The sequence below is a fragment of the Calonectris borealis genome, chromosome 15 (assembly GCF_964195595.1).
Source record: "Calonectris borealis chromosome 15, bCalBor7.hap1.2, whole genome shotgun sequence".
Lineage (NCBI taxonomy): Eukaryota > Metazoa > Chordata > Aves > Procellariiformes > Procellariidae > Calonectris > Calonectris borealis.
The window spans coordinates 10,269,451-10,291,717 of NC_134326.1; the positions used below are offsets into that span (position 1 = coordinate 10,269,451).

Below are 22,267 nucleotides of genomic sequence, written 5' to 3' on the forward strand. Positions count from 1 at the left end.
CTAGTTAGAGGGACATTATTGCATTTCTATACAGTACTTTGCTAAAACTGATAAAACTACAGTGAAACTAAAAGTTACAAGATTCATGGCTTTGCTAACCCTAGAGAGACCAATTGCCTCCAGGCTTCTAATTTCTGTTCTTTTAAAAACCCCTCTAGTCACAGGGTAAAGGCACACTGAATTCCTTAGTGCTGACTCTTACCCTCCATCTCACATTAATGAAGCATTGAAACCCATTACAGACGCCTGCACTGTGCATGATGTACCAAAGGCAAACATCATCACACCACAGCTGTCAGGCTGCAGGAGTGAGAAGCCGTAATACATGCTGTTACCATGGTGCCACCCGCTGCCAGAACATTACAAATAGGATGAATTATCTGACATGCACTGAAGTAATTTTACTCAGCCTGCTAAGAGATTATTTTTATATGAATCTCCAAGTTCTCCTTACAGAAATTCAGGTAAGGATTTAAAGTGATTTTCACAGCCAGAACGCTGTTAAAGAAGATGCTTTACAGAGTGATAACCAACGAAAAAGGTGCCTGCTCTGTGTACTTGGTTACAATCCAGATTTCCCAATCATGATACACAGTTACACTGGCCTATTAAGGCTTGTTCAAACTGAGAACAAGCAACCAAGCAAGCATTCGTTTTCATCACAGCCATACATTTAAAATCACAAATATCTCAAATCTTCGCAGGAAGCGTAAACTGATCAAGCAAGTAAACCAAAACAGTAGAAGCAGTTTTAAATATGACTTCTGCTGTGCAGGGTAGTGCTCAGACACCATTTTGAACTGAAGTTGCATCTATTCCTGGCAATACCCCAACAGAAAATAAAACTTTATAAGTATAAAAAGCTGCATACGTTGTATCAACATTAAAACAGTTAAGGAAGTTGATTTTTCGGTCACCAGTAGAAGTCAGTGTTAACGCCTCACTGAAATGGGACAAACTGCAAAATTCCCAGCGACCAGGCTCCCTGCGTCTCAGGAAGCCAGCACTTCATGGGCTGACACTGGCTAGTTTTGCAGACCTGAGGCTAAGACAGTTGACATTTTCTAAATAGCAGACTATGCTTTTGTGACTGTGATCTTCTCGAGTCACTGCCAACAGGAAGCTCAATCCACAGATTGAGTCTCATCACAGCTTTGTTCTTGTGCAAGTCACAGGAACATGTATTTCCCTTTACCCCAGCCAGCCGAGTTGAAAAGTACATGAAATGAGGAAAATAAAAGCCAGCTGAAACAAATAGATCTTTCTGATGAATGTTTACAAAATAAAGCTTTGTAAAAGCAAAAACTTGGACCTGCATTAACCAGAAATGCCAGTGAGAACAAAAAGCCCCAAATGAGGTACACTACTGTGGGAAACGAAAATATTCCCAATCACCTAAAATTTAGTGCGGAGAATTAACATCTAACCAAAATTGAAGTTAACTTCATCATTCATCTGCTATAGAGACTTCTTACCTCTGGGTTTTGTCACGGATGTGCTTGAAATTGGACATTAGCATTTATTTATTTTTAACCTTTTAAACCAAAAGGATCATGGCCAACATTTTAAAAAGCTAATCAATCTTTAAACACTAAATATTAATTAGCTGTAGTGGTAGTATAAAGAAAACTGATTTTTGCATTGTGTTGCAGAATACAGATTTATATCCCATACACAAGATTCCTAGCAACACCCCTCAGAGTGGGCTCAGAGACTGGCTACGTGATGAAACATACCTTTTTGATCTTAACTATTTACAGATAAAATCTTGAAAACCTTGCTTGCTTCTTACTTCGACTGGCTTGTGTTGCTTGCCAGCAGCTATAAGAGACAGTATCTGTAGAAAATCAGATGAAACATCTAAAAAAAAGGATCCTACACAAAATGCTCATCTGCAGCCAAAACACCCTTTCATAATTTTACGGAAAAAAAGAACATTGGGGGTGGGTGAAGGAAAGGACAAAACCTATGACTGTCTTTTTCCCTAGACTTTGAAAGGATTTAATAATTTAAATAAGATTACACAAGTATGAAGTAATTTAGTTTATTCTAGCATTATTACCTTATGTTCTACACTGCAGCAGCATAGACCAGCAATATTCCCAAGTCTCTGACTCACAGTGTGCTTTCTGCACACCCATTCCACTGTCCCCACAAGTAACAAGTTTTTGGGCTTCAAGATCAAAGTCTATCTATACCAAGAGGCCTATCTGAATCATTTAATTATCACCTTTACAAACATTATACAAATGCTTGTCCATTTTGGTATGAAATCCTACAACTAAAAAGCATGTTTTAAATGTTTTGACATGTGTGCATGTATATACACATGTGGACATAGCACAAACAGCTTATTTCTGGAGGTCCCAATAATAGATCTAGGTGAATATTTTAAATCAGCAAAAAAGAATTATTTTCACCATAAACTTCCATCACACATACAAAGCACTAGTGTCTCTCTCCAGACAAGATGTCTGTTTGTATATACAAGAAGTTACAACCTACATTTATGTTGATTTAGTGTCATATCCTTATGGTATCTCATACCCTGTTATCTGGTGTTTTGCATATCAATAACTATTTTTACCTGTATGGCTACATAACAAACAGCCACATGATGGCACTGTGTAACCAGTTTCAGTGCCTTAGTTACAGGCAGTTTTCCATAAAATTGGGCTTGGACTGTTTTCTCTCAGCTCATTTGAGCTGGTAAAGACAAAAAGTCAAAGGAAAATGCATTTTGTCACTTTCTTTTATAGTTACTACAGCTTAACTCCTGTGGCTGGTAAGCTATACCCATCAAACTTCAATCTCAGCTGAGATGGCCAAGTTATTTCAGAATTTAAAATTATTAAAATACAATTAAGGATCAGCCAAAACCTGAAGTCTCTATACAGGATTTCCTTAATCATATCTTTTTTCCTGTTTAGTTTGATATTCCTCTGAATTCTTTGAACTTTCAAACCAAAGACAAGAAACTGGAGATAAAGTAAAAAACAGCCATTGTATAATTCATTACAGTTTAACACTTTGGCTGATACCCTGACAAGTTTGAGGAAGAAACAGAATAAATATCTGTTTTCACTTCATCAGATGTCTGATAATTCAGAAACAGCAACAGCAAATTTCTGGTCCTGACAGATTGAAGGTCAGAATTTGCAACAGGACGATTCCCAAAAGGCCCAACTACCTCCTGATGAGTAAAAAGCATCAAGGAAATGAAACATGTCTTGAGGAAACATCCAAAACAAGGAAACAGTGAAAATGGGTATTCTTTGCTCTGCCTGTTACCCTTTTCAAGACTAAAAGGAGCCTTCATTACTTATGTCATCATAGAAAGGCCTTCTACCTTAATAGATGACCAGAACACAGATACAGCATTGTGATTCATGTTAAGGATGAGCTAAAAGCTGAAGGCAGCTCAGACTGATCAGAGTACTGCCCAGGAACTATAAAAGCAGTTTTAAATTAAGTGAAGGCTGACCACCTCTTCAACTGACTCGTCTTATGTGATGAAGAACTGGAGTTGAGGCCATTACAATGCAAAAGAAAAGATTATTGAACCTGTATGCTTATAATTTGAAGGATGGGGTTCCACCAACCTTTCCTCAGAGCACAGACAGTACCCAGCAGTGAGAGCCACATAATGCTGTGACAATTAAATGAAGTAGTCTACAGCTGCATAAGAATCCAACATATACCATCTGGGACAACCGCTGTGAAGAGCAAACAAGTTCAAGAAAGGAAAAATGCCAGAAGAGTACTAGCTCTAGTACTTAATTTACACTAGATATACAGATCAGTTTTAAACCCTTGCATGTTTGATGGATAAAGGATAAAGTTATGTAAACAGTGAGGTCAGAAGGGCCACTTAACCTATCATGACCACAGTCTAATCAGCAGGTACTAACTCCTGGATATGGTTCACAACAGTGAATTATAGTCTTGCTTAGAAGCTTATCCAGGCTCTGCTTTAATTGCTTTCAGATAGCCTCCTTTTCAAAGCACTATTTTACTACCTACATCTTGGGTCTACTGAAAATAAAGTCCAGTATTATACAGGTTAGATTAGCCTTTATTAAAATACAGAACTACACGAAATTTGAACTCAATAGATGCTTCAGAATATGCATTAAAGGTCATAATTCAGAGGTGGCATGTCAATGATCTCATCCAGGGTAGCAAGGAAGTCAGCAGTTGATTGTAGCAAGTCTGAAATAGAGCAAATCAGTTTCTCATGAAACCCGGAATTTATACTCTCTAACATAAGCTAGCTCCCAGTGGATTACCATAAGCATCTTGAATGACTAATTGTTTGATTGCACAAGCCAATTCCGCCTAACTGATCAGTTAGCAATGCGCTGCAAGAGACTGCTCAGCAACATCACTTTGAGACCACCACCTGTAGTAGTAGGGTTGAGCAGTAAATTCAGCTTGACTACACACCAAACGCTGTTTGATACTAGTAGTATCTGGCAGTTAGGACAGCAGTGGCAGTTCACTACTGCAGCCCTCCCAAACCACTAATGAGCACTGTATGTACTGAAACTCATGCTAAGTTTCCACTTACTAGATTCCCACGAAACCTCTTCAATCTTCACTGGTGAAGGAACCATGTTCACATATCTGTCATATGTCCTTTCAAATATCATGAGGGGAACACCACACAGGTTGATATTGCTTACTTTGTGCTCTTCAGGAAGATCAAAACTCTCAAAGTCTGTTTGAGAAAGACCCACTGTAGTTTAGTAACTGTATAGTAGCAGTAGCCTGGGAAGCTGCAAATTCTCTTAGATTAAATGAAGTGGGAGCAGGTCCAAAACAACACAATCCAACAGTCCCCTCTTATGGGATATTTATTTGCAGTTACACCTTAGTTGTCCATAGAATCCCATACACTAACACTTATCAAAAGACTAGACTGCATAACATAATTGCTAATGTAAAGCAGGAGCTTTTAGTAATTTCTTTCCAATCACTATACTAAGTCAACTTCATCAAGCACAGCATATCTGTTTCACCAACACTGAAGTAGTCTTTGGCACAGTAGTTTTTACACACTCACTGCCACAAGAACTGGATGGTTTAAGGACACAATTTGAAGGACTGAGATAGCGCAGCCCATTGCAGATATTCTAAGAACAGCTTTAGAAGTTTCATCTTCAACTATTATGTCCTACAGCAGTATGAATCTTTTCAGTTACAAATTACTATCTTGGCATACACTCTTAAAAGAGGTCTACTCTTCTTACTTAAGTATTGCTTTACATGCAAGTACTGCTTAAGTATTCCTTTGAATACTTCTCTATTAGTTGCCATTTAATGAATTAAGAGGCTATAGCATGGTTATTTGGAACTAGTTTCCTGCCACCATAATAATGGACTTGGACTCCTACATATCTGGAACACAGCTATTGCAGTTAGAAACATTTAAACAAGAATGAGATGGCATTTCAGAAGTAGCAAGCACCCTTATGTTTAAGAAAGGACTCTGGAGAAATGCAATGCTAGCTTGTTTGCCACAGTCACTTGGCCAAAGTCTTACAACAATATCAACAGTCATGAAAGCCTAATTGTTCATTTTAATAATTACACCAATAGTTCTTACCTCGAGGATCAAAAGGAAACATATTTTCTATTTCTGGCCAGTCTTCTTCAGCCACTGCATCGCAGCTTTCTAATCCAGCAGTCTTTTCAGTAATCTTAAAAAAAAGAGAAAGTCACATCATTTGAGCTCCTGTGGTTTCCCATTTTAGTGGCTTTCCTGTGCTATACAGGTCTACAGACAAGAACGCCTGCCATACAGTCCTCAGTTATGCCTGAATTCTAATACCTTCAACACAAATAAGCTAGAGATGAGCAAATGCTTCAGTTGAGTTTATATAGTGCAGTACTATATACAGTGGCAACAAATCACTGCAATAGAACATTTAGGCTCATAATATTAAAATCCTGATGCTTAACATGTGAACAAGACATTAACTCAGACTATTTTCTCTAGAGCCACTTCTTTGCCATTAGGTACCCCCCTAAGCTGTTGTACTCCTTGTGCCTATGTAGGTGTACTGGTTTTGGCTAGGATAGAGTTATTTTTCTTCCTAGTAGCTCATATGATGCTATGTTTTGGCTTCAGGATGAAAACAGTATTGATAACACACAGCTGTTTTAGCTATTGCTGAGCACTGCTTACACAGCATCAAGGCCTTTTCTGCTTCTCAGGACCCCATCAGTGAATAGGCTGGGGGTGCACAAGAAGTTGGGAGGGGATACAGCCGGGACAGCTGACCAAAGAGATATTTCATACCATAATATCATGCTAAGCAATGAAAACTGGTGGGGAAGTTTGCCAGGGCTGCCATTGCTCAGGGACTGGCAAGGCATCAGTCAGCTCATGGGAAGAAATCAGTTTTGTTTTTCTGTGAGATTTTAATTATTAAATTGTCTTAATCTCAACCCATGAGTTCTCACTTTTACCCTTCCAATTCTTCCCCCCATCCCACTGAGGGGGCAGTGAGCAAGCAGCTGTGTGGTGCTTAGCTGCCTGCCGAGGTTAAGTCACAACAGTAGGTAAACTATGCATGCCCCCCACCCCCCATAGAAGTGTGTTGTACTCACTTTGTCTGCAGTGCAAGGCTGATTTATCTGTCTTGTCTTTTCCATCTTGCTCATGACTTCTTCAGTTCTATTCACATTTCCAAGAACCTTTCTGACAGAGTGAGACATGGCTGGAGATGTACTGATTGTTTTTTTAGGAAGTGGAGTGTTAACTTGTGTTCTTTCAGATAAGACTTTTGCTGGAGAGTGGGGGAAGAAAAAAAGCAAACTTTAGCACCATATCAGCCCTAAAGCTTGCTTCAGTAAGTGCATGTGCTGGAAAACTAGTTATCATAGAAGTCATTGTTCACCATTTATAACTCAGGAGCATAAGCCCCATCTATGACAAAAGCACAGAGTTATTTTTGTTTTTATAGTAGTTGATTAGCTTAGTAGAATTGGTTAGATAAGTAGATATAATAATAGAAAATTACACTGTTCAAAACAGTGAATAACAAAACAACATTTATGCACTTCACTTGATTCCCTACTGGCTTAGGGGAGCATATACGCACAAGATCCTGAAGGGAGTCTTAGCTGATTCTTAGTAGCACCAACTTCACCATTCTCCTTATCAATAAAGATTAGCGTTGCCATCTTCAGGTTGATGAGACCACTCTGGAAAGTCCACACAAGAAAAAGAGGAAATCGTTCTTGTCATTTCTTCCACCCCAGCACACTTTTTAAACAAACCACATTAAAGACAACACAGTTACCATGGGCTGGTCCCTAGAGGAGGGGGAACAAATCCATACTTCACATAATTTCATAGTAGTTTAGCTACAGACCCTTATGTTTGAAGGCATTATTAGTGCACATGGTAGGTTCATAATCCCAAAGGAGCTTGTATGAGTTTGGGAAAGTAGCAAGGTCTCACTAGCAATCCTACAGTGAAAGATCTAATACCTTTGGTTTGCTCTGTCACTTCTTTGTAGAGTTTAACTGTTTCCTCAGTACATGAAGAGTACATCTCCTAGCTTAGCAACTCAGACCTTAGTCAGCTTGTAGCACTTGAAGAGCCAAGAGTAATACCAGTTATTTTACTAGCAGAGACATCTTTTCACCAGAAAAAGAAGCTATTAGAGGACACCCTACTCAAATAGATCACTAGTGTTTTTCAGCCCTATTGAGACAACGAATCCTTTGCACTGTTAAGGACAGCCAGGCAGCTCCTACCTGGAGTTTGTCACTGCCATTACATAGATGCAGAAGTGATTCCTCATTCAAGAGAAGTCTTCTGAAAAAGCTGCTTTTGATTAGTACAGCTTGAAGTCAGAAGCTTAAGCACAAAGTCAAAGCAAGACTCACAGCCACAGATCTCAGCACTTCCCTTCTTTAAGCACCTTCTGGTCACAGCTCCAGAAGCCCTCTCCTCCCTCGGGGGGGGGGGGGCCGAGCCTTAAGCAGGTAACACCAACCGCCTTCCCAGCGCTCCCCGACCGGCCACGCTTACCCAGCCGAGGGCTCACCTCAAGAACTACGGGCAGCGCTGAGGCAGGACACCAGCCCCTAAGAGAAGAGGGTTAGACTCGTGCCAGGTCAGGCAAAGGGCGGGCCGAGCACAGACACCCCACCTCAGAGAGCAAGGCCGCAGTACCCAGCACCCCAACCGCCGGCAGCTTTTAAACTGCCTCCGCATCGCCCATTGGCTGCTTCGACTAACGCTCAGCAGCCGATTGGCTCAGCAGCGCCGCTTCCGCACCGCCTCACCTGCTCGCCCGCGGCTCCGCCCCTGCGTTGCGGGGGCGGGGCAGGCCCGGGCAGTGGTAGGCCTGCAGCCGCCCCGCAGGCCCCGGCGCCGCGTTACCGTGGTGACGGCGTGGCACCGCCCCTGGCAGTGGCGGTTCCTTGACGGGGCGTAGCTGGAGGCGGGGCCGCGGTGCATTGTGGGGCGGCGGTGCGGCCTAGCTGGTAAACAAGCGCGGCGGAGGTAGGGGGTGTCCGGGAGGGCGGTGGAGGCGGCTGCCTGGGCCACTTTGGGCTCCGAGGAAGTACCCGCGTCCTCGCGGGCCGGGCCCGGCCCGGTCCGGTCCGGTCCCTGGCGGGGCGCTGCTTCTTTGCAGTCTCTCTCTTGCCTGGCGTTCGGGGTACGCGTAGGCCCAGGCTGGCGCGTTGTGCGGGGCCCGGCGGGCTCGCGGCGCCTTCCGGCAGCCCCGGCGTGTCCGTGGGCCCTGCCTGCCCGCGCAGCAGCGGGTGAACCCGTGTTCCCCTCCGCGCGGGCGGGGGAGGCCCAATAGTGCGTGTCCTGAGACTGTGTGCAGAGCTGCTGCTCTTCGTCCCCATCGTGTATCGTATTAGTTAGACAAGAGAAACGTTATTAAGGTAATTTTTTTTCAGCACTGGTACTTGTTTTTGTGAAAAGACGTGTTAAGAATGCATAATACAGCGTTACTGGTTTAACTGGATGATGCAAAACCACGTTGAAGAACTGTGCTGTCCAATGGTGTTGATCTGTAAGGCTTTTTTTTCTTTTTTTTTTTTCTTACAGAGGAAAGAACAAAATGGCATCAGGGACGGTAATGAATGCCACTTCTTCGGGAGGATCAAATGATGTGAGCCTGGAGGAACCAAAGAAGATGACAAGGGAAGACTGGAGGAAAAAGAAGGAACTAGAAGAACAAAGAAAACTAGGAAATGCACCTGCTGAAGTGGATGAAGAAGGAAAGTAAGTTTTATTAAAGCTATGGCTATTCTAAAGCTACTGGTTAAAAATGGCTTTCTTCCTGTTGTGATTACAGAATAATCATGAGGGTGATACATGGTTTCTACATGAGTCATTGTAGAACTAAATAGTTGAACTTTGTGAATTTGCTTTTAATATTCTAGTCATCCTCAGAAAACAGGTATTTTCAAAAAACATGTAGGTTCAGTGTTTATCTACTGTGATCTACTGATGGTACTGCTAAAAAGTCCCGTCTATGCGGCTACTTACAAGTGGTATTTTAAAAGTGACCGAAACGTAGTACTGGGGGACTTTACTGTGTACCTCATCTGTTCCCTCTCTCTTGCTTATGCAAGGCTCATTGTTTCTGAGAAGAGAAATGTTACTATTTTTGTGCTCAGTAACATTACATCGAATAAAGTATTTGATTTGGAGTCAGGATTTTAGGTGAATTAGATGGCAACAAAATCTCAATGAAAATTTGTGCTTATCTAGTTAAATTAGAGCTTATTTTGCAATGGATTGTAACAACTTCATTATTTTATTATCAGTCCTAAAGCACTGAACTTTAATGTGAGAGATATTTGTTAGGCTAAGTTGTTGTGGGGTTTTTTCCCTATGCTGTGTATTTATTACACAACATCTTTTACAGAGATATCAATCCTCATATTCCTCAGTACATATCCTCAGTACCATGGTACATAGATCCCTCTAAAAGACCTACACTAAAGCATCAGAGACCTCAGCCAGAGAAGCAGAAGCAATATAGCTCCTCTGGAGATTGGTACAAACGAGGAGTTCAAGAGGTATGCAAAATATTTTTGTCAAAAAGTAAAGATTTGGTTTGATTTCATGAGGTAATAAGAAAAGAGACATTGACTCTCTATAAAGGTGTAACTCTGGTTGCATGTTTTTGAGAGGGACAGGAGCTGGGAATTCTTATTCAGCAGGCAAGTCGCAGTGTTTGGTAATAATCAAAATATGTGTTCAGGGTTTGGGTAGACCACGCACACTTTAGTTGTATTGAAAAAATGAATTAGTTATTGGGAACACGTATATGAATCTTGCCACAAGTTTGTACAACCCTCTCTTTTTTTTGTTGTTTAGCATGCTATAGCAACTAGATATCGTAAAGGAGCTTGTGAGAACTGTGGTGCATTGACACACAAAAAGAAAGACTGCATGGAGGTAAACTTGACTTTTGTTGATGTTTTAATGGTTTTGAAAACGATGTGAATTCTAATCTTAGTGAAAAATAGCTAGCTATAGTTAAAATAAAAATTACTAGTTTTGAGAAACATTACAAGTATAGAAAGGCGGCTTGAAGATTTCTAAAAAAATTGTTATGTAGGAAAAATTAAGGGAAAAATTGCTACTATTCAGGCTTTTGCTCATCAATTCTGTTTGTGGTAAGTGCTGCAATAGTATCTGAAAATATTTAGCTTTTCATGTTAATTTGCGTTAACTCAAGCGCTGCAGTGCCTGTCTTTCTGTTTCATGTCAGCTAGAAGCATCCCCAGAAACTGTGTTTTAATTGCTTTCTTAATTGTGGAAAGTAGAGTTAGAAATTGATGGGGTTTGGAGTCAGTTGCGCTACTTTAAAAAACAGAAATGAACTACTTGCATTTATTTACAATTCACAGGCTTATAGTGCTGAATTTAACTGGCTCTTTTAGAAGAGCTCGATTGATACTGTTTTTAAAGAGATACCTGAGTGAGTAACATATTTTAGTCTAATGGACTGATCCAACCATTTTTTTTCCTTTCAGAGACCCAGGAAAGTTGGAGCAAAATACACAGGCATGAATATTGCACCAGATGAACATGTGCAGCCTCAACTGATGTTTGATTATGATGGAAAGAGAGATCGCTGGAATGGTTATAACCCAGAAGAACACATGAAGATTGTAGAGGAATATTCCAAGGTTGACTTGGTATGTAGGTGCTGTGGTTTACTGGGGAAAGCTTCAAACGGCTTGGCTGGGAAGAGGAACGTTTGTTATGTGCACTGTTAATATTAGACCTTGTGCTGTATTCATAATGGAAAAATGAGGTGGATTCTGTGTTTGATAGCAAACTGCTTAAACTGAAAATTCAAATCAGAACTGGCAACTGAGTATGGATCTGCACAATAAATGAAGTGTCTGTCCAGATTGCTTACTTTTTAATAGACAAGCCTTAGAATTTGTTACCCAAGATGCAGATTGAATTGCAGGCAAGAAAGGAATTTATTATTTGGCCGTATTAGAGCCGATAAATCTATATCTATTTTGTAACCTCATTCATGTTATTTTACTTATGAATCCTTTTTGTTACCATGATGGAGCAGTGGACTATTTGTACATGTCTCTGTGCAGATCGGCAGCTTGCTGTTGCAGTTAACTTTCTGTCTGTATGCATCAAATCCATGTGGACACTATTAACTTTTTAGAAGAAATTAAAAAAAAAAAGAGTTCACTACCTTGGCTGGATGTTAGGCCAGTTCCAAAAGGTAGTTGGGTGCCTAACTAACTCCCTTCGGTGCCTGGTCCTCAGTATTTTCCTATAGTGCATAGGAAAGCTAATGCTAAATGTCTAATGGGAGTGTTTAAAGGCAGAGCCAGACTCTTCTCAGTAGTATCTAGTGAAAGGACAAGAAGCAGTGGGCACAAGAAATTCTGTTTAAACGTAAGAAAAAAGTGTTCTACTGTAAGGGTGATAAAACAGGCGAGCCTGCTTTGAGCAGGGGGATTGTCCTCGGCGGTCTCCAGAGGTACCTCCAACATCAGCTGTTCTGTGGTTCTATGATGTCAAACACATCCAAAAATTCACTGCGTGCTGCCTTAGAATCTCATTTCAGATGCTAGACTTTGGTGCTTCTTGGATGAAACATAAATGTTTGCAGCATCAGTCATGAAGTACCTTAAGCAATGAAGTTCCTAACGATTATGAGGACACAATAATAAAACATGTTTGTTCTTAAACACTATTGAAGTAAAATAAGCTATCTCTTAAATTAGCATGCATGTAGTAATGGCATAGCTTCATAAGCTCTAGTAAACTCTTTTATTTAACAGTATAATGTAAAATAGTAAAATGGTTAGTGTATATATAGCTTCCTTTCCTTGAAGCTCAAAAAACAATATGGTAAAGGATAGGAGTGAAGGAGAGAAGCTCTAGGCTGCTGATTTTTTACAAGCACCCAGAGAATTAAAACCTCATTTTTTTTGTAATAAGAATACATTTTAAATGACAGCAGTCACAAGAGATGCTTATGATAAGTATTACTACACTCTTGCTATTAAAAAGAAATATTAAAACAAATGCATTTTCATGATACACAGGCCAAACGTACACTGAAAGCCCAGAAGCTTCAGGAGGAGTTAGCATCAGGAAAGCTGGAGCAAGTGGTAAGTAAACTAAACCCTAATTTATCTTTGTGTAGCTGAATAAAAATGCAGCAGATTACTTCTGCTCTCTGATGCTTTTATTCTCTATACACGGTCTGCTATTGGTTTTTATGCCCTTCAGTAATTTAAAGATTTTCCGAGCACCAGCATATTCTGTGTCACATTCAAGAATTTGAAGCATATTCTTTCAAGTGAGAGTGGCTTTGTTTTCCCCTTATAAGCAAAAATTCTGATTATTATGATTAATGAAGTGGATTTTTCAGTCAGAAAAACTTGTTTTCCATGTAGTAGTTTTGTTTATGTACTGAAATGCTTTTTTGTATTTAAAGATTGTAACATCTGACTAATGTTGAGGTAATGACTATTATGTGACTGTGGATTGTTTTAGTAATGCTTAGTATAAATTGGAATAGGAAGGTATTTTCTTTATCTTGGAACCAAAGTCATTGCTATGACTATTTGCAGTGTCTCTTGTTGTTTGAAGGCAGAGCATATGTATTTCCCTCTGGCTTGTAACTCTGCAGAGTTTGCATCTTGACTAACTTCTACAAGCTCCTCGTATAAAATTCTAATTTTAAAAGGCATTTCTGATAATATTCTAAGTTTATAAAATGGAGAAAAAGTAGAGACTGCTCCTGCTCAGAAGTAGGTTTGTTTAATCAATATGCTAAGAAAGAAAACACCAAGCAAAAGACTACATACAATTGAGCCTCCATTTTCCAGAGGTTGTCACATTGCATTTTGTCACTAGATGGCAGAGTGAACTTAATCTCCAACCCAGCGCAAACTACAGCGTTCTGACCTTCCCGATAGAAAAGATTCTTTCTCTTTTTGATGCCTGTTTTCACCAAAGGCAACGTTGTTGGCTTCATATACTTAGTCCTTACAAAATGGAGCTGAAAGAAGAAAAGTATGTTTGAAACATAAGAACTGTCTCTGATGGAGAGGACCAAGACTGGTGCCGATTTGCATAGTCAGTGCTGGCCAATTTGCTCGTCAGTCTTCCAGGACTCACAGTTGTTTCCATCTTTACCGCTCCAAGTATTCTCAAGTTAGAGGCTAAGCAGGTTGAAAAAATAAATTCTGGCTATGTTTTTCCAGATTAAATGATGGCTTCTGATTCATGCTCAGTATTTCTGTCAATCCTAACTAAATACTTGAATATGCATATCTTCTTAATAATTTTTCTAAGCTTTCAGAGTTAAATCTTGGTTATATTTGCATGATATGAAATATTCTAGTCTAAACCATTAGTGTTCAAAGGCATAGCAAGCTCTAAATAACAGTGACAGTTCTAGAATTTGCCATTCTTGCAAAGGCTTAGAAATGTAGTTGGCAATACATTGAAAAGCTCTCCAACGTGCGTCTGTAATAGAGACGCTTACAAGCTCTTTCCTAGAACATTCAGACTATAGTACTCTCTTTGCATTTTGTGCCACAGGTAAATTGTATTTTGCATCCAGCATCAAAGCTCTGCTTTGATTGCTCTTTATCTCCCTGCCGTCTTTCCTCTCTCCACTATCTTGTCTTCCCTGCTGATGTGCTCTTTCTTTGCTGCAGAACTCCCCAAGACACCAGTGGGGAGAAGAGGAACCAAATTCACAGACAGTAAGATGATTACCCACTGCATCACACCATGGCCAGAAAAAAGGACCTGTAGTTAATGGAACAGTGAAACAAGGGTGGCGTAAGGGTTTCAATGTTGGGTTCATGCCACTGGCTGCCTATTCTTTTGGGCAGAAGTTGTTGGATTTCATAGAGGGGTTTTTGGTTTTGTTTTAACTCCTGCGTGTTATCAAGCCTTAGAGATGCAAGCAAATAACTATTTTTTAATATGTGGTATATTTTGCCCAAGATGATTGTTTTCTTAATATCATCACAGTTATGTTTTCGTAACTTTCCATATGAGGAAGTGGAAATCCTTTAACGAATATTTCTGAAAACTGTTGAATGTTAGATTAGCATGTTACTAGCATGACAGCACACTTAAGCCCAAGTAAATGATCTACCTTTTAACTACAGGGATTGCAGAATTTTTAATGAAACCACTAAAATCAGATTCTCATACTTGTCTCTAGAGCGAATGTCCTCTTTTATTTAGAAGTTTCCCATCTCTCCTCAGGAAAGAGATCATAACAGTGAAGATGAAGATGAAGATAAATATGCAGATGACATTGATATGCCTGGGCAGAACTTTGACTCTAAAAGACGTATCACAGTTCGAAATTTACGTATTCGGGAAGATATTGCAAAAGTGAGTAAAGAATTCTTTACAGATGTTCTTTTGTATTCAGGAGAGTTAATTTAAAAAAATTGTACGCTCAATTATTAATGAGTTTGCATATGGGTCTTGCGGTTTGGAGGTTAAGGTCTGTTCTCAATTCTATTCCTGCTCATGTTATGAGTTCATCAAGGTCATCCTTTTACACAGATAGATCTTTTCAAAATGTCTAAGCTGGGGGATACAGTAGTAACTTCAGTTCTTTTAAAATCGTAAATATCTAATATCTTGTATGCTGTTTTCTTTCCCTAGTACTTGAGGAATCTAGATCCAAACTCTGCTTATTATGATCCCAAAACAAGAGCAATGAGGGAGAACCCATATGCCAATACAGGCAAGAATCCAGATGAGTAAGTTAAAACAAGGTCATGCTTGTGTATCCAACAAAACTGTGTTAAAAATGAGATTAATAGTTTTGTATTTTCTTTTATTTCTATGTCCTTTTACTAATGAATCTCTAGTCGGTTATGGATAGAAGTCGTAAACACAGAAAAAAATTGTTTTGGCAGCACTTTCTGTTTTCATATATAAAAGCGGTATTTTAGTAATACTGGCCCTTAATCTTCAGGGATATGTGGGCCACCGTTTAGTGTAATGACCTGTACAAAGATTAGAACGCTCTGCTGTATCTAGAGGTGATACCTGTAAACAATAATGATGTTTATGTAAAGTATTTCAGTAACCAAATCTTAACTTCATCCCTCGTTTGTTGGGAGGCATTCAGTACTGGAGACTAGCATGGAGTAAATGTGGTACCTAACTAAATGCCTGAATTAGGAGCAAAAGCTCCTCATATATTAATGGAGTCTGCATAGAAAAGGTCTGAAAACTGTGGCATTGTCTAGACAACTTAATTAAAGAATGCCATAGGCTGGCTTTTGGCTGCACATAAGGCTGTCTCACTTAAAACCCGAGTCAAGCACTTGAGCTGTCACCCTGCCGTGACCTGTGTAGTGCTGTGGACATACAGAGTAGACAGGCTGTGAGTAGAAACATTTATTTAGAGTACAGTAATTGGGTTAGCTCACTGCCTGAAATAGAATAGCAGTGGCTAAATGCTAGCAAATAATGCTCTTTCTACCTCTCCTTGCCCTCAGCTAGAATAATGCCAGTCAGTTCTTTTTTTTAGATGCAGATGCTTTCACTTCTCTCCAGAGTCATAGTTTGACCTTTGTTGAATATGTGTTTCTGCCACAGCATTGCAGACTGTAAATTTTTCAGAGTGGGAGAGGAAAAGTGTGGGAAATTGGATTGTTAACATTATTTGATTTTCAACCTGTGTTCCATATACTCATTGTGAATCTTTTCAAGGGGCGTGCAAAAGGTAACTGAGAGCAGTAAAGCTATTACCAGGCTTTAACCCAGTAAAATACACTGGGTCTGGGCGGGAGGAGAGATTCACAAATCCAAAAGCTGAGAATCACTATGCTGGAATATCACCTACATTCATGCATATTTATTGTGCAATTAGATCCAAGCTTGACTCATGGCGCTTGATATCCCAGACAAAGCTCCAGGTCTACGTCATAAGATGGTTCCATATAAATACAGGCATCAAGTACGCTGAGTTGCTGTCTAATACTTTCATGACTCCATGGGGAGGCTAGACTTTCATTTCATGTATTGAGTTGAATGCTCCTTCCTTTCCCTCCATTCTTAACTCTCAGGGCACAAAGGAGAATTTTTACTTTCCTGTTGGTGTTCTATGATTGTATTTAAAAGGAAATCACTTTACTTGAATGCTAAGAATGATATTGTTCTTTTCTGCAGAGTTGGTTACGCAGGTGACAACTTTGTTCGCTACACTGGAGATACCATTTCAATGGCACAGACTCAGTGTAAGTGGGTTTTGTTTTTTTTTTTTTTTAAGGAAATGGACTTAAAAGACTTAAGTTAACAATGCTTCTTTCTCGCAAAAGAGAAATAGATCTTTTTAGATGGAGGGTTTCTTTCAAATTACTACAGAATTAAAGATCCTAATTTGAATGCACATGTCAGTTTTAGAATAAATATTGAGTGAAACCTCTTGTGTACACAGTGTTTGCTTGGGAGGCTTATGACAAAGGCTCTGAAGTTCATCTTCAAGCAGACCCTACAAAATTAGAGCTACTGTATAAATCCTTCAAAGTGAAAAAAGAAGATTTCAAGGCACAGCAGAAAGAAAGCATCCTAGAGAAGGTAATAGACATTTGGTTTTATTTAATAAGAATTCTGTTGAGTTTGAAGTCTGAGTCTTGGGGAACAAATAAGATTAATAATGCTATGTGAAAATGCATCAGCTGTTCTCAGCAGGTTAGATTTATAAAAAGATTTTTATATCTATACACACTATCTCATCAATTGGATTCATTATGTTATTTAATATAGGAACCTTTGAAGATCTGCTGGTATTTCTTCCCTTAACTATAAGAATTTCTGCAGTGAAAAATCTGACAGCAGTATGTAGGAGGAGTGGGAATTTAGATTTTTTTTTTTTTTAAAATAATAGAAGTGGTTGGAAAAAATTCTTTTGCTATTTAAAAGTGCTATCTTTTGTAAAATAACCAAGTAACTGTCTCCCAAAATTATTTTTAAATTTTTCTTTTCTCTTAAATTGAAAAGCAGAATTTTCAGACTTGAGTTTTGAGTGCAGTCTTCTAGATAACTATTTATTTTATATTTTGCTACTGGTTTCTTGGATAACTAATAAAGAACTAAATAATCCATTTGGATTCTAACCTTGTCAACGTTCAAGTTTGGAGGGGGACAGGAAGTACTGCTTTGGTTATGCCAGAGCCTTTTGGTTTGGTCTGAAAAGTTTTCCTGCTTTGAGTGAGGAATATCACTGTTGTAACCCTCCAGGCACGAAAAAATAAAAAACCAAACAACCACCAAAACAAACCCAAAAAACCCAAAACAACAATCAAACAAAAAACCACACCACCAAAAAACACCACAGTGGCCATAGGAGGAGATGCATTTCTCTCTTAACTATTCACTGAAGATTAAACTGTCTCCATCCACTTCTTTTGCATCTTCAGAAGGTACTGAACGTGAAGATTTTGAAATGTACGCTTAACTACATAAAAGGTGGAGGGTTTTGCAAAACTTTTAAATGTCATTTCTGTATGCATTTTAGTATGGAGGACAGGAACATCTAGATGCCCCACCAGCTGAACTGCTGTTAGCTCAAACAGAAGATTACGTGGAGTACTCCAGACATGGAACAGTCATCAAAGGACAAGAGAAAGCTATTGCTTGCTCTAAATATGAAGAGGATGTAAAGATCAACAACCATACAGTAAGTCCTAGCTTATGTAAAAATTATTAAAAAATTAGATTCCTTCCTATTGGAAGGGAATGAGGTATGGTAGGATACAGTACAATATAATTAATACAGCAAATAAATTTCTCCTATCTCAAACATGACACTCTCCCTTTTCTACTAACGATGAATTTCAAGTTGTCATGGTTGCAATGTGAATTTGAGGAGTTGCGATGGCAATCTCAAACTAAAGGGGGAGTTACTGTATTTCCCTACAACTTTGAATATGAGTTGACCACATACTGTTGCTTTTCTCTTTCTTGAAACTGTAAGGCTAACGTAAAATTGCAAAAGTATTTCTTATAACTTTCCCTTGTGGATTGTTTGAATAATTTATTTATCAGGATATAACCTCAAAAGTAAATTGCAGCCTGCCTATTATGGGAGAATCATTGTGGACATAACTCCTATGGTGTCTTCTTTTTCTTGCAGTGCATTTGGGGTTCATACTGGAAAGAAGGCAAATGGGGTTACAAATGCTGCCACTCATTTGTCAAGTACTCATACTGTACAGGAGAAGCTGGGAAAGAAATTACTGTAAGTATTGTCTTATTTAGTCACTTGGAAAGACCTAAATACATTCATCTTCCTAGCTAAGTTTTAGACTGTTTTGCTTTTTTTGGGGGGTTTGGTTTTTTGGGTTGGTTTTGGTTTGGGGTTTTTTGTTTGGTTGTTTGTTTTTTTTTTTTTGTCCTTCCCCTTTCAAATGTGCTTGGTAAATGGGTATCCTTCCTCTTGTCTATTGTATAGAATACTGAAGCAAGCTTACTGGAAGAGCAACCCAGGGAGGAAGAACACATGACAAAACCCAAAACACTGATGGAGGTAGGTTGTTTCCCTTTCAGGAAGGCCGATATTTTTCCTCAGTATTTTAAGAGATGGAAGGATATGTATAACTACAAAATTATGTAAGTCATAATGAGCCTGAAAATTATTAGAATGCATTATTAGATCATTAACCTCTCTATTGAAAACTAAGGTTTCAAATAGCATTAATAGATGCTTGGGATTTAATGGCTTGAATATTACTAATATTTGCAAGTTGAATCTTAACAGTAGCTGGCTTTCCACCTTACAGATCCACCAAGAGAAACAGAAAGAGAAGAAGAAGAAGAAGCACAAGAAGAGCTCAAATTCAGATAGTGAGGGTGAAGAGAAAAAGAAGCAAGAAAAACTTAAAAAGGTGCACTATATTCTTCAGTGGTTTTGTAGCAAAAAGATCTTGAAATGTATTTTACAACAATGTCAGTTTTATGAAGCTTGTAATACAGTTCTCGTGGTATTCTGTGGGATGTTCTTTGATGCTAATTTTGAGCTAAAGCAAATTTAAAATGCTGTTAGATGTTTTAAAGTACATTCCCTATTTCTCAGGCAAACGTGCAATAAGCATTTAGTATTGGAAGACTTAGTTTAGAAGATTTAGAACACTTCCTTTCTAGGCACCTATTACAGCTGTAGATCTATAGAAGACATTGCAGAACACAATGATTTGGGTATTGAAGAAAGATGCGAGAGATCAAAGGCACTGTCAAAGCTTAACTTAGCACCTTTTATCCCAGACTTGGGGTCAGTCTCACAGTTGATGCAATAAATCCATCCACCAAGCTATCTACTGACTGCTGCTGAACACCCTTCCACAAGCACAGCAGCCTGCCTCTGGATATTCAGAGTGTAAAACTAATATTAAACTATGATCAATCAAAGCATTGTACAAGTGCAGCTTCTTTTCAGTAGCAAGAAGGAGCAACAGTAGTAGTTTGAGGAATGGGATAACACGTATTTCAAAAAGCATTTAAAAAAAAACCCGCACCCTGACTGGGAAAAAAAAAAACCACAACAAACAAACCCAAACCCCTAAGATCACATGCTTGCTTATATGCTTTCGTACTTGCTGGGTCATGATTACATTTTAGGTAAAGCCAAGGAGTTTCTTACTTGATTTGGGCAATTGGAAAGAGATTAAAGTATCTTGTTTGCTAAATTGTCATTTTAACATCATTTTATGTTAAACACTAAAAAATGAGCATTAAATGAAGTGTGCTGTAGGTGGGCCAGACAGATGTGCATTGCTTATCCCACCATTCTGCCTGCTGCTTGTTCATTATACTAGAACCTAATACAAAGTCTCATTGTGGTTTTTTGCTTAACTTTCATTGTGGGTTTTTTTCTTTGCTTTCATTTCAGGCACTAAATGCAGAAGAGGCTCGTCTTCTCCACGTTAAAGAAATCATGCAGATAGATGAGAGGAAGAGACCATACAACAGCCTGTATGAAACCAGGGAGCCAACAGAAGAGGAAATGGAAGCCTATAGAATGAAACGTCAGAGACCTGATGATCCCATGGCCTCTTTTCTTGGACAGTAGTCACGGTGAAAATCATTCCAGTACACAAGACTTTTTTTCATACTTGTTTACAACTCTGTAGACACTTGCTTACCTTCCGCGTGTCTAATAAGTGCCAGAAAGAGCAGAGACCTTTTTTTGCACCAAAGAAGTTGGTGAAAACTTCTTTCAACAGACATAAGTATTGGACTTCCAGCAATTTTATGTATGTGTGTATGTATACATATACAGTCACAAATATATATATACACACATATATATATAAAAAAATTATATGTATATATAAAATATATACACCTATTCTGTAAATTCTTTATTGGAAGAGAAAAGATCTGGTACTGGCTGGAATTCTGGGTTCATTTGGCCAACTAATATATGCATAAAGTCATGATACATTCAGTAAAACTGACTACTCAAAAGAAATGGTCAGCAGGTGTCAATATAGAACAAAAATTGTTGAAAAAAAAATTTAATACAGCTACTGAAGCCTCTTATTTGTAAAGGGGGTTGCCTGTCACATGGCTTTAAAAGGAGAAATAGTTTCTTTCTTGATCACTTTGTAGTAAGTATTTTGGAAATGTAAAAATTGATTGCTTTGTACAGTTTTGGTTAAATTAATACAAAGGTCTTAAATGCTGTCCAGCCTTTTTAATGAAGAGGTTAGGAGAAGCTGACAGGAGAGATTTTAAATTCTAATTCTGTTTCTGCAGATGTTAACATGTAAATTTCAGTGGCAGAGATACGAGTTCTTTGGTTTTCTGTTTGATAACAGTATTCATCTTACCCTTTTAAATTCCAGAATCCTGTTACATGGTGTAATACCTTGGTCAGGCTCTAATACCTTGTGATAATGTGAAGCAGCATCTGCTTTGTGTTTGGCAATATTAGTCCTTAAACTGGGAGTTTTCCTCTTTCATTATTAAAAGTTGAAGAAATGGGTGAAAAACTTCACAGCATGACTTCAGAGTGGGAAGGCTTGAGAATTATTATGGCTTAAACTGTCCTATTGAACGTGGCTTTTATAACCACATTTAATGGTTATAAATTTAATGGACAAGGAAGACTGTAATCCTGGCTTTTCTTCTTAAAGTTAAGAACCTGATTACAATTTCCACTGTGTAAACAATGAAGGAAATTAAAGTTACTGGAAGAAAATGAAACAGTATGTTATGCTTGTAACATGTTGTACCTGTAATTTCCACCTGTAAAGCTGGTTTCCTTTTTTTATTGGGTTTTCTCCCAAGTCTGCTTCCCCTTCATTTTTGTTACAGAAATACTTATTCTGAATGCAGACTTTAATTTATAAAACTTATAAATCTGACTGTGGACTTTTATTTTATAAAACTTGATTTTAAAATCCTCCTAGCACTTGCAAAAAAATACAGCCAACTAGTGAGATCAAAGATCTGGGGGTGGAATTGTTAATATAACCAAGTACCAGGAAGGAAAAACTTTAAAGAGTAGAAATCAGCTTTTGCAGAAATTGCTTTTATGTTTTCACAAACAGTGTGGATTTAGACAGTCAGAGGGGGAAAAATATTAGGGATATAGTTTTCCTTCCACTATTCTAGTGACTCACGTTCTAGGTTTCCACATCAGCTCATGTCTTGACCTTTCTGGGTTATGGATAATTTCAAGGGAAAACTGCTCTTTTCCACGAGTAATTACATACAATAAACATACATCTAAGTGTC

General features: G+C 38.6%; 2 protein-coding genes across 13 annotated transcripts; one reads left to right on the top strand and one right to left on the bottom strand.

Annotated features, from left to right (window-relative positions):
- Positions 1-4,054: 4,054 nt before the first annotated feature.
- Positions 4,055-8,347, bottom strand: PTTG1 (PTTG1 regulator of sister chromatid separation, securin). 7 transcript variants are annotated; one of them, XM_075164141.1, is made up of 7 exons: positions 8,064-8,242; positions 7,501-7,604; positions 7,110-7,212; positions 6,616-6,794; positions 5,609-5,702; positions 4,571-4,720; positions 4,055-4,212 (listed from the first exon to the last, which is right to left on the bottom strand). In XM_075164141.1, exons 3-7 carry the CDS (start codon positions 7,189-7,191, stop codon positions 4,133-4,135), a joined length of 585 nt encoding a protein of 194 aa, XP_075020242.1. In that variant the 5' UTR covers positions 7,192-7,212; positions 7,501-7,604; positions 8,064-8,242; the 3' UTR covers positions 4,055-4,132. The 7 variants fall into 7 exon arrangements, with proteins under 7 accessions (XP_075020242.1, XP_075020243.1, XP_075020244.1 ...); XM_075164142.1 differs by lacking the exon at positions 8,064-8,242 and adding an exon at positions 7,903-8,052; XM_075164143.1 differs by lacking the exon at positions 8,064-8,242 and adding an exon at positions 7,771-7,795.
- SLU7 (spliceosome associated SLU7) lies at positions 8,338-22,267 on the top strand. 6 transcript variants are annotated; one of them, XM_075164136.1, is made up of 16 exons: positions 8,338-8,505; positions 9,083-9,259; positions 9,909-10,062; positions 10,364-10,444; positions 11,026-11,190; positions 12,580-12,645; positions 14,206-14,253; positions 14,768-14,899; positions 15,179-15,276; positions 16,697-16,764; positions 16,965-17,104; positions 18,045-18,206; positions 18,663-18,767; positions 18,981-19,055; positions 19,309-19,413; positions 20,415-22,267. In XM_075164136.1, exons 2-16 carry the CDS (start codon positions 9,096-9,098, stop codon positions 20,592-20,594), a joined length of 1,743 nt encoding a protein of 580 aa, XP_075020237.1. In that variant the 5' UTR covers positions 8,338-8,505; positions 9,083-9,095; the 3' UTR covers positions 20,595-22,267. The 6 variants fall into 6 exon arrangements, with proteins under 6 accessions (XP_075020237.1, XP_075020240.1, XP_075020239.1 ...); XM_075164135.1 differs by having other exon boundaries at positions 8,451-8,524; XM_075164134.1 differs by having other exon boundaries at positions 8,478-8,916.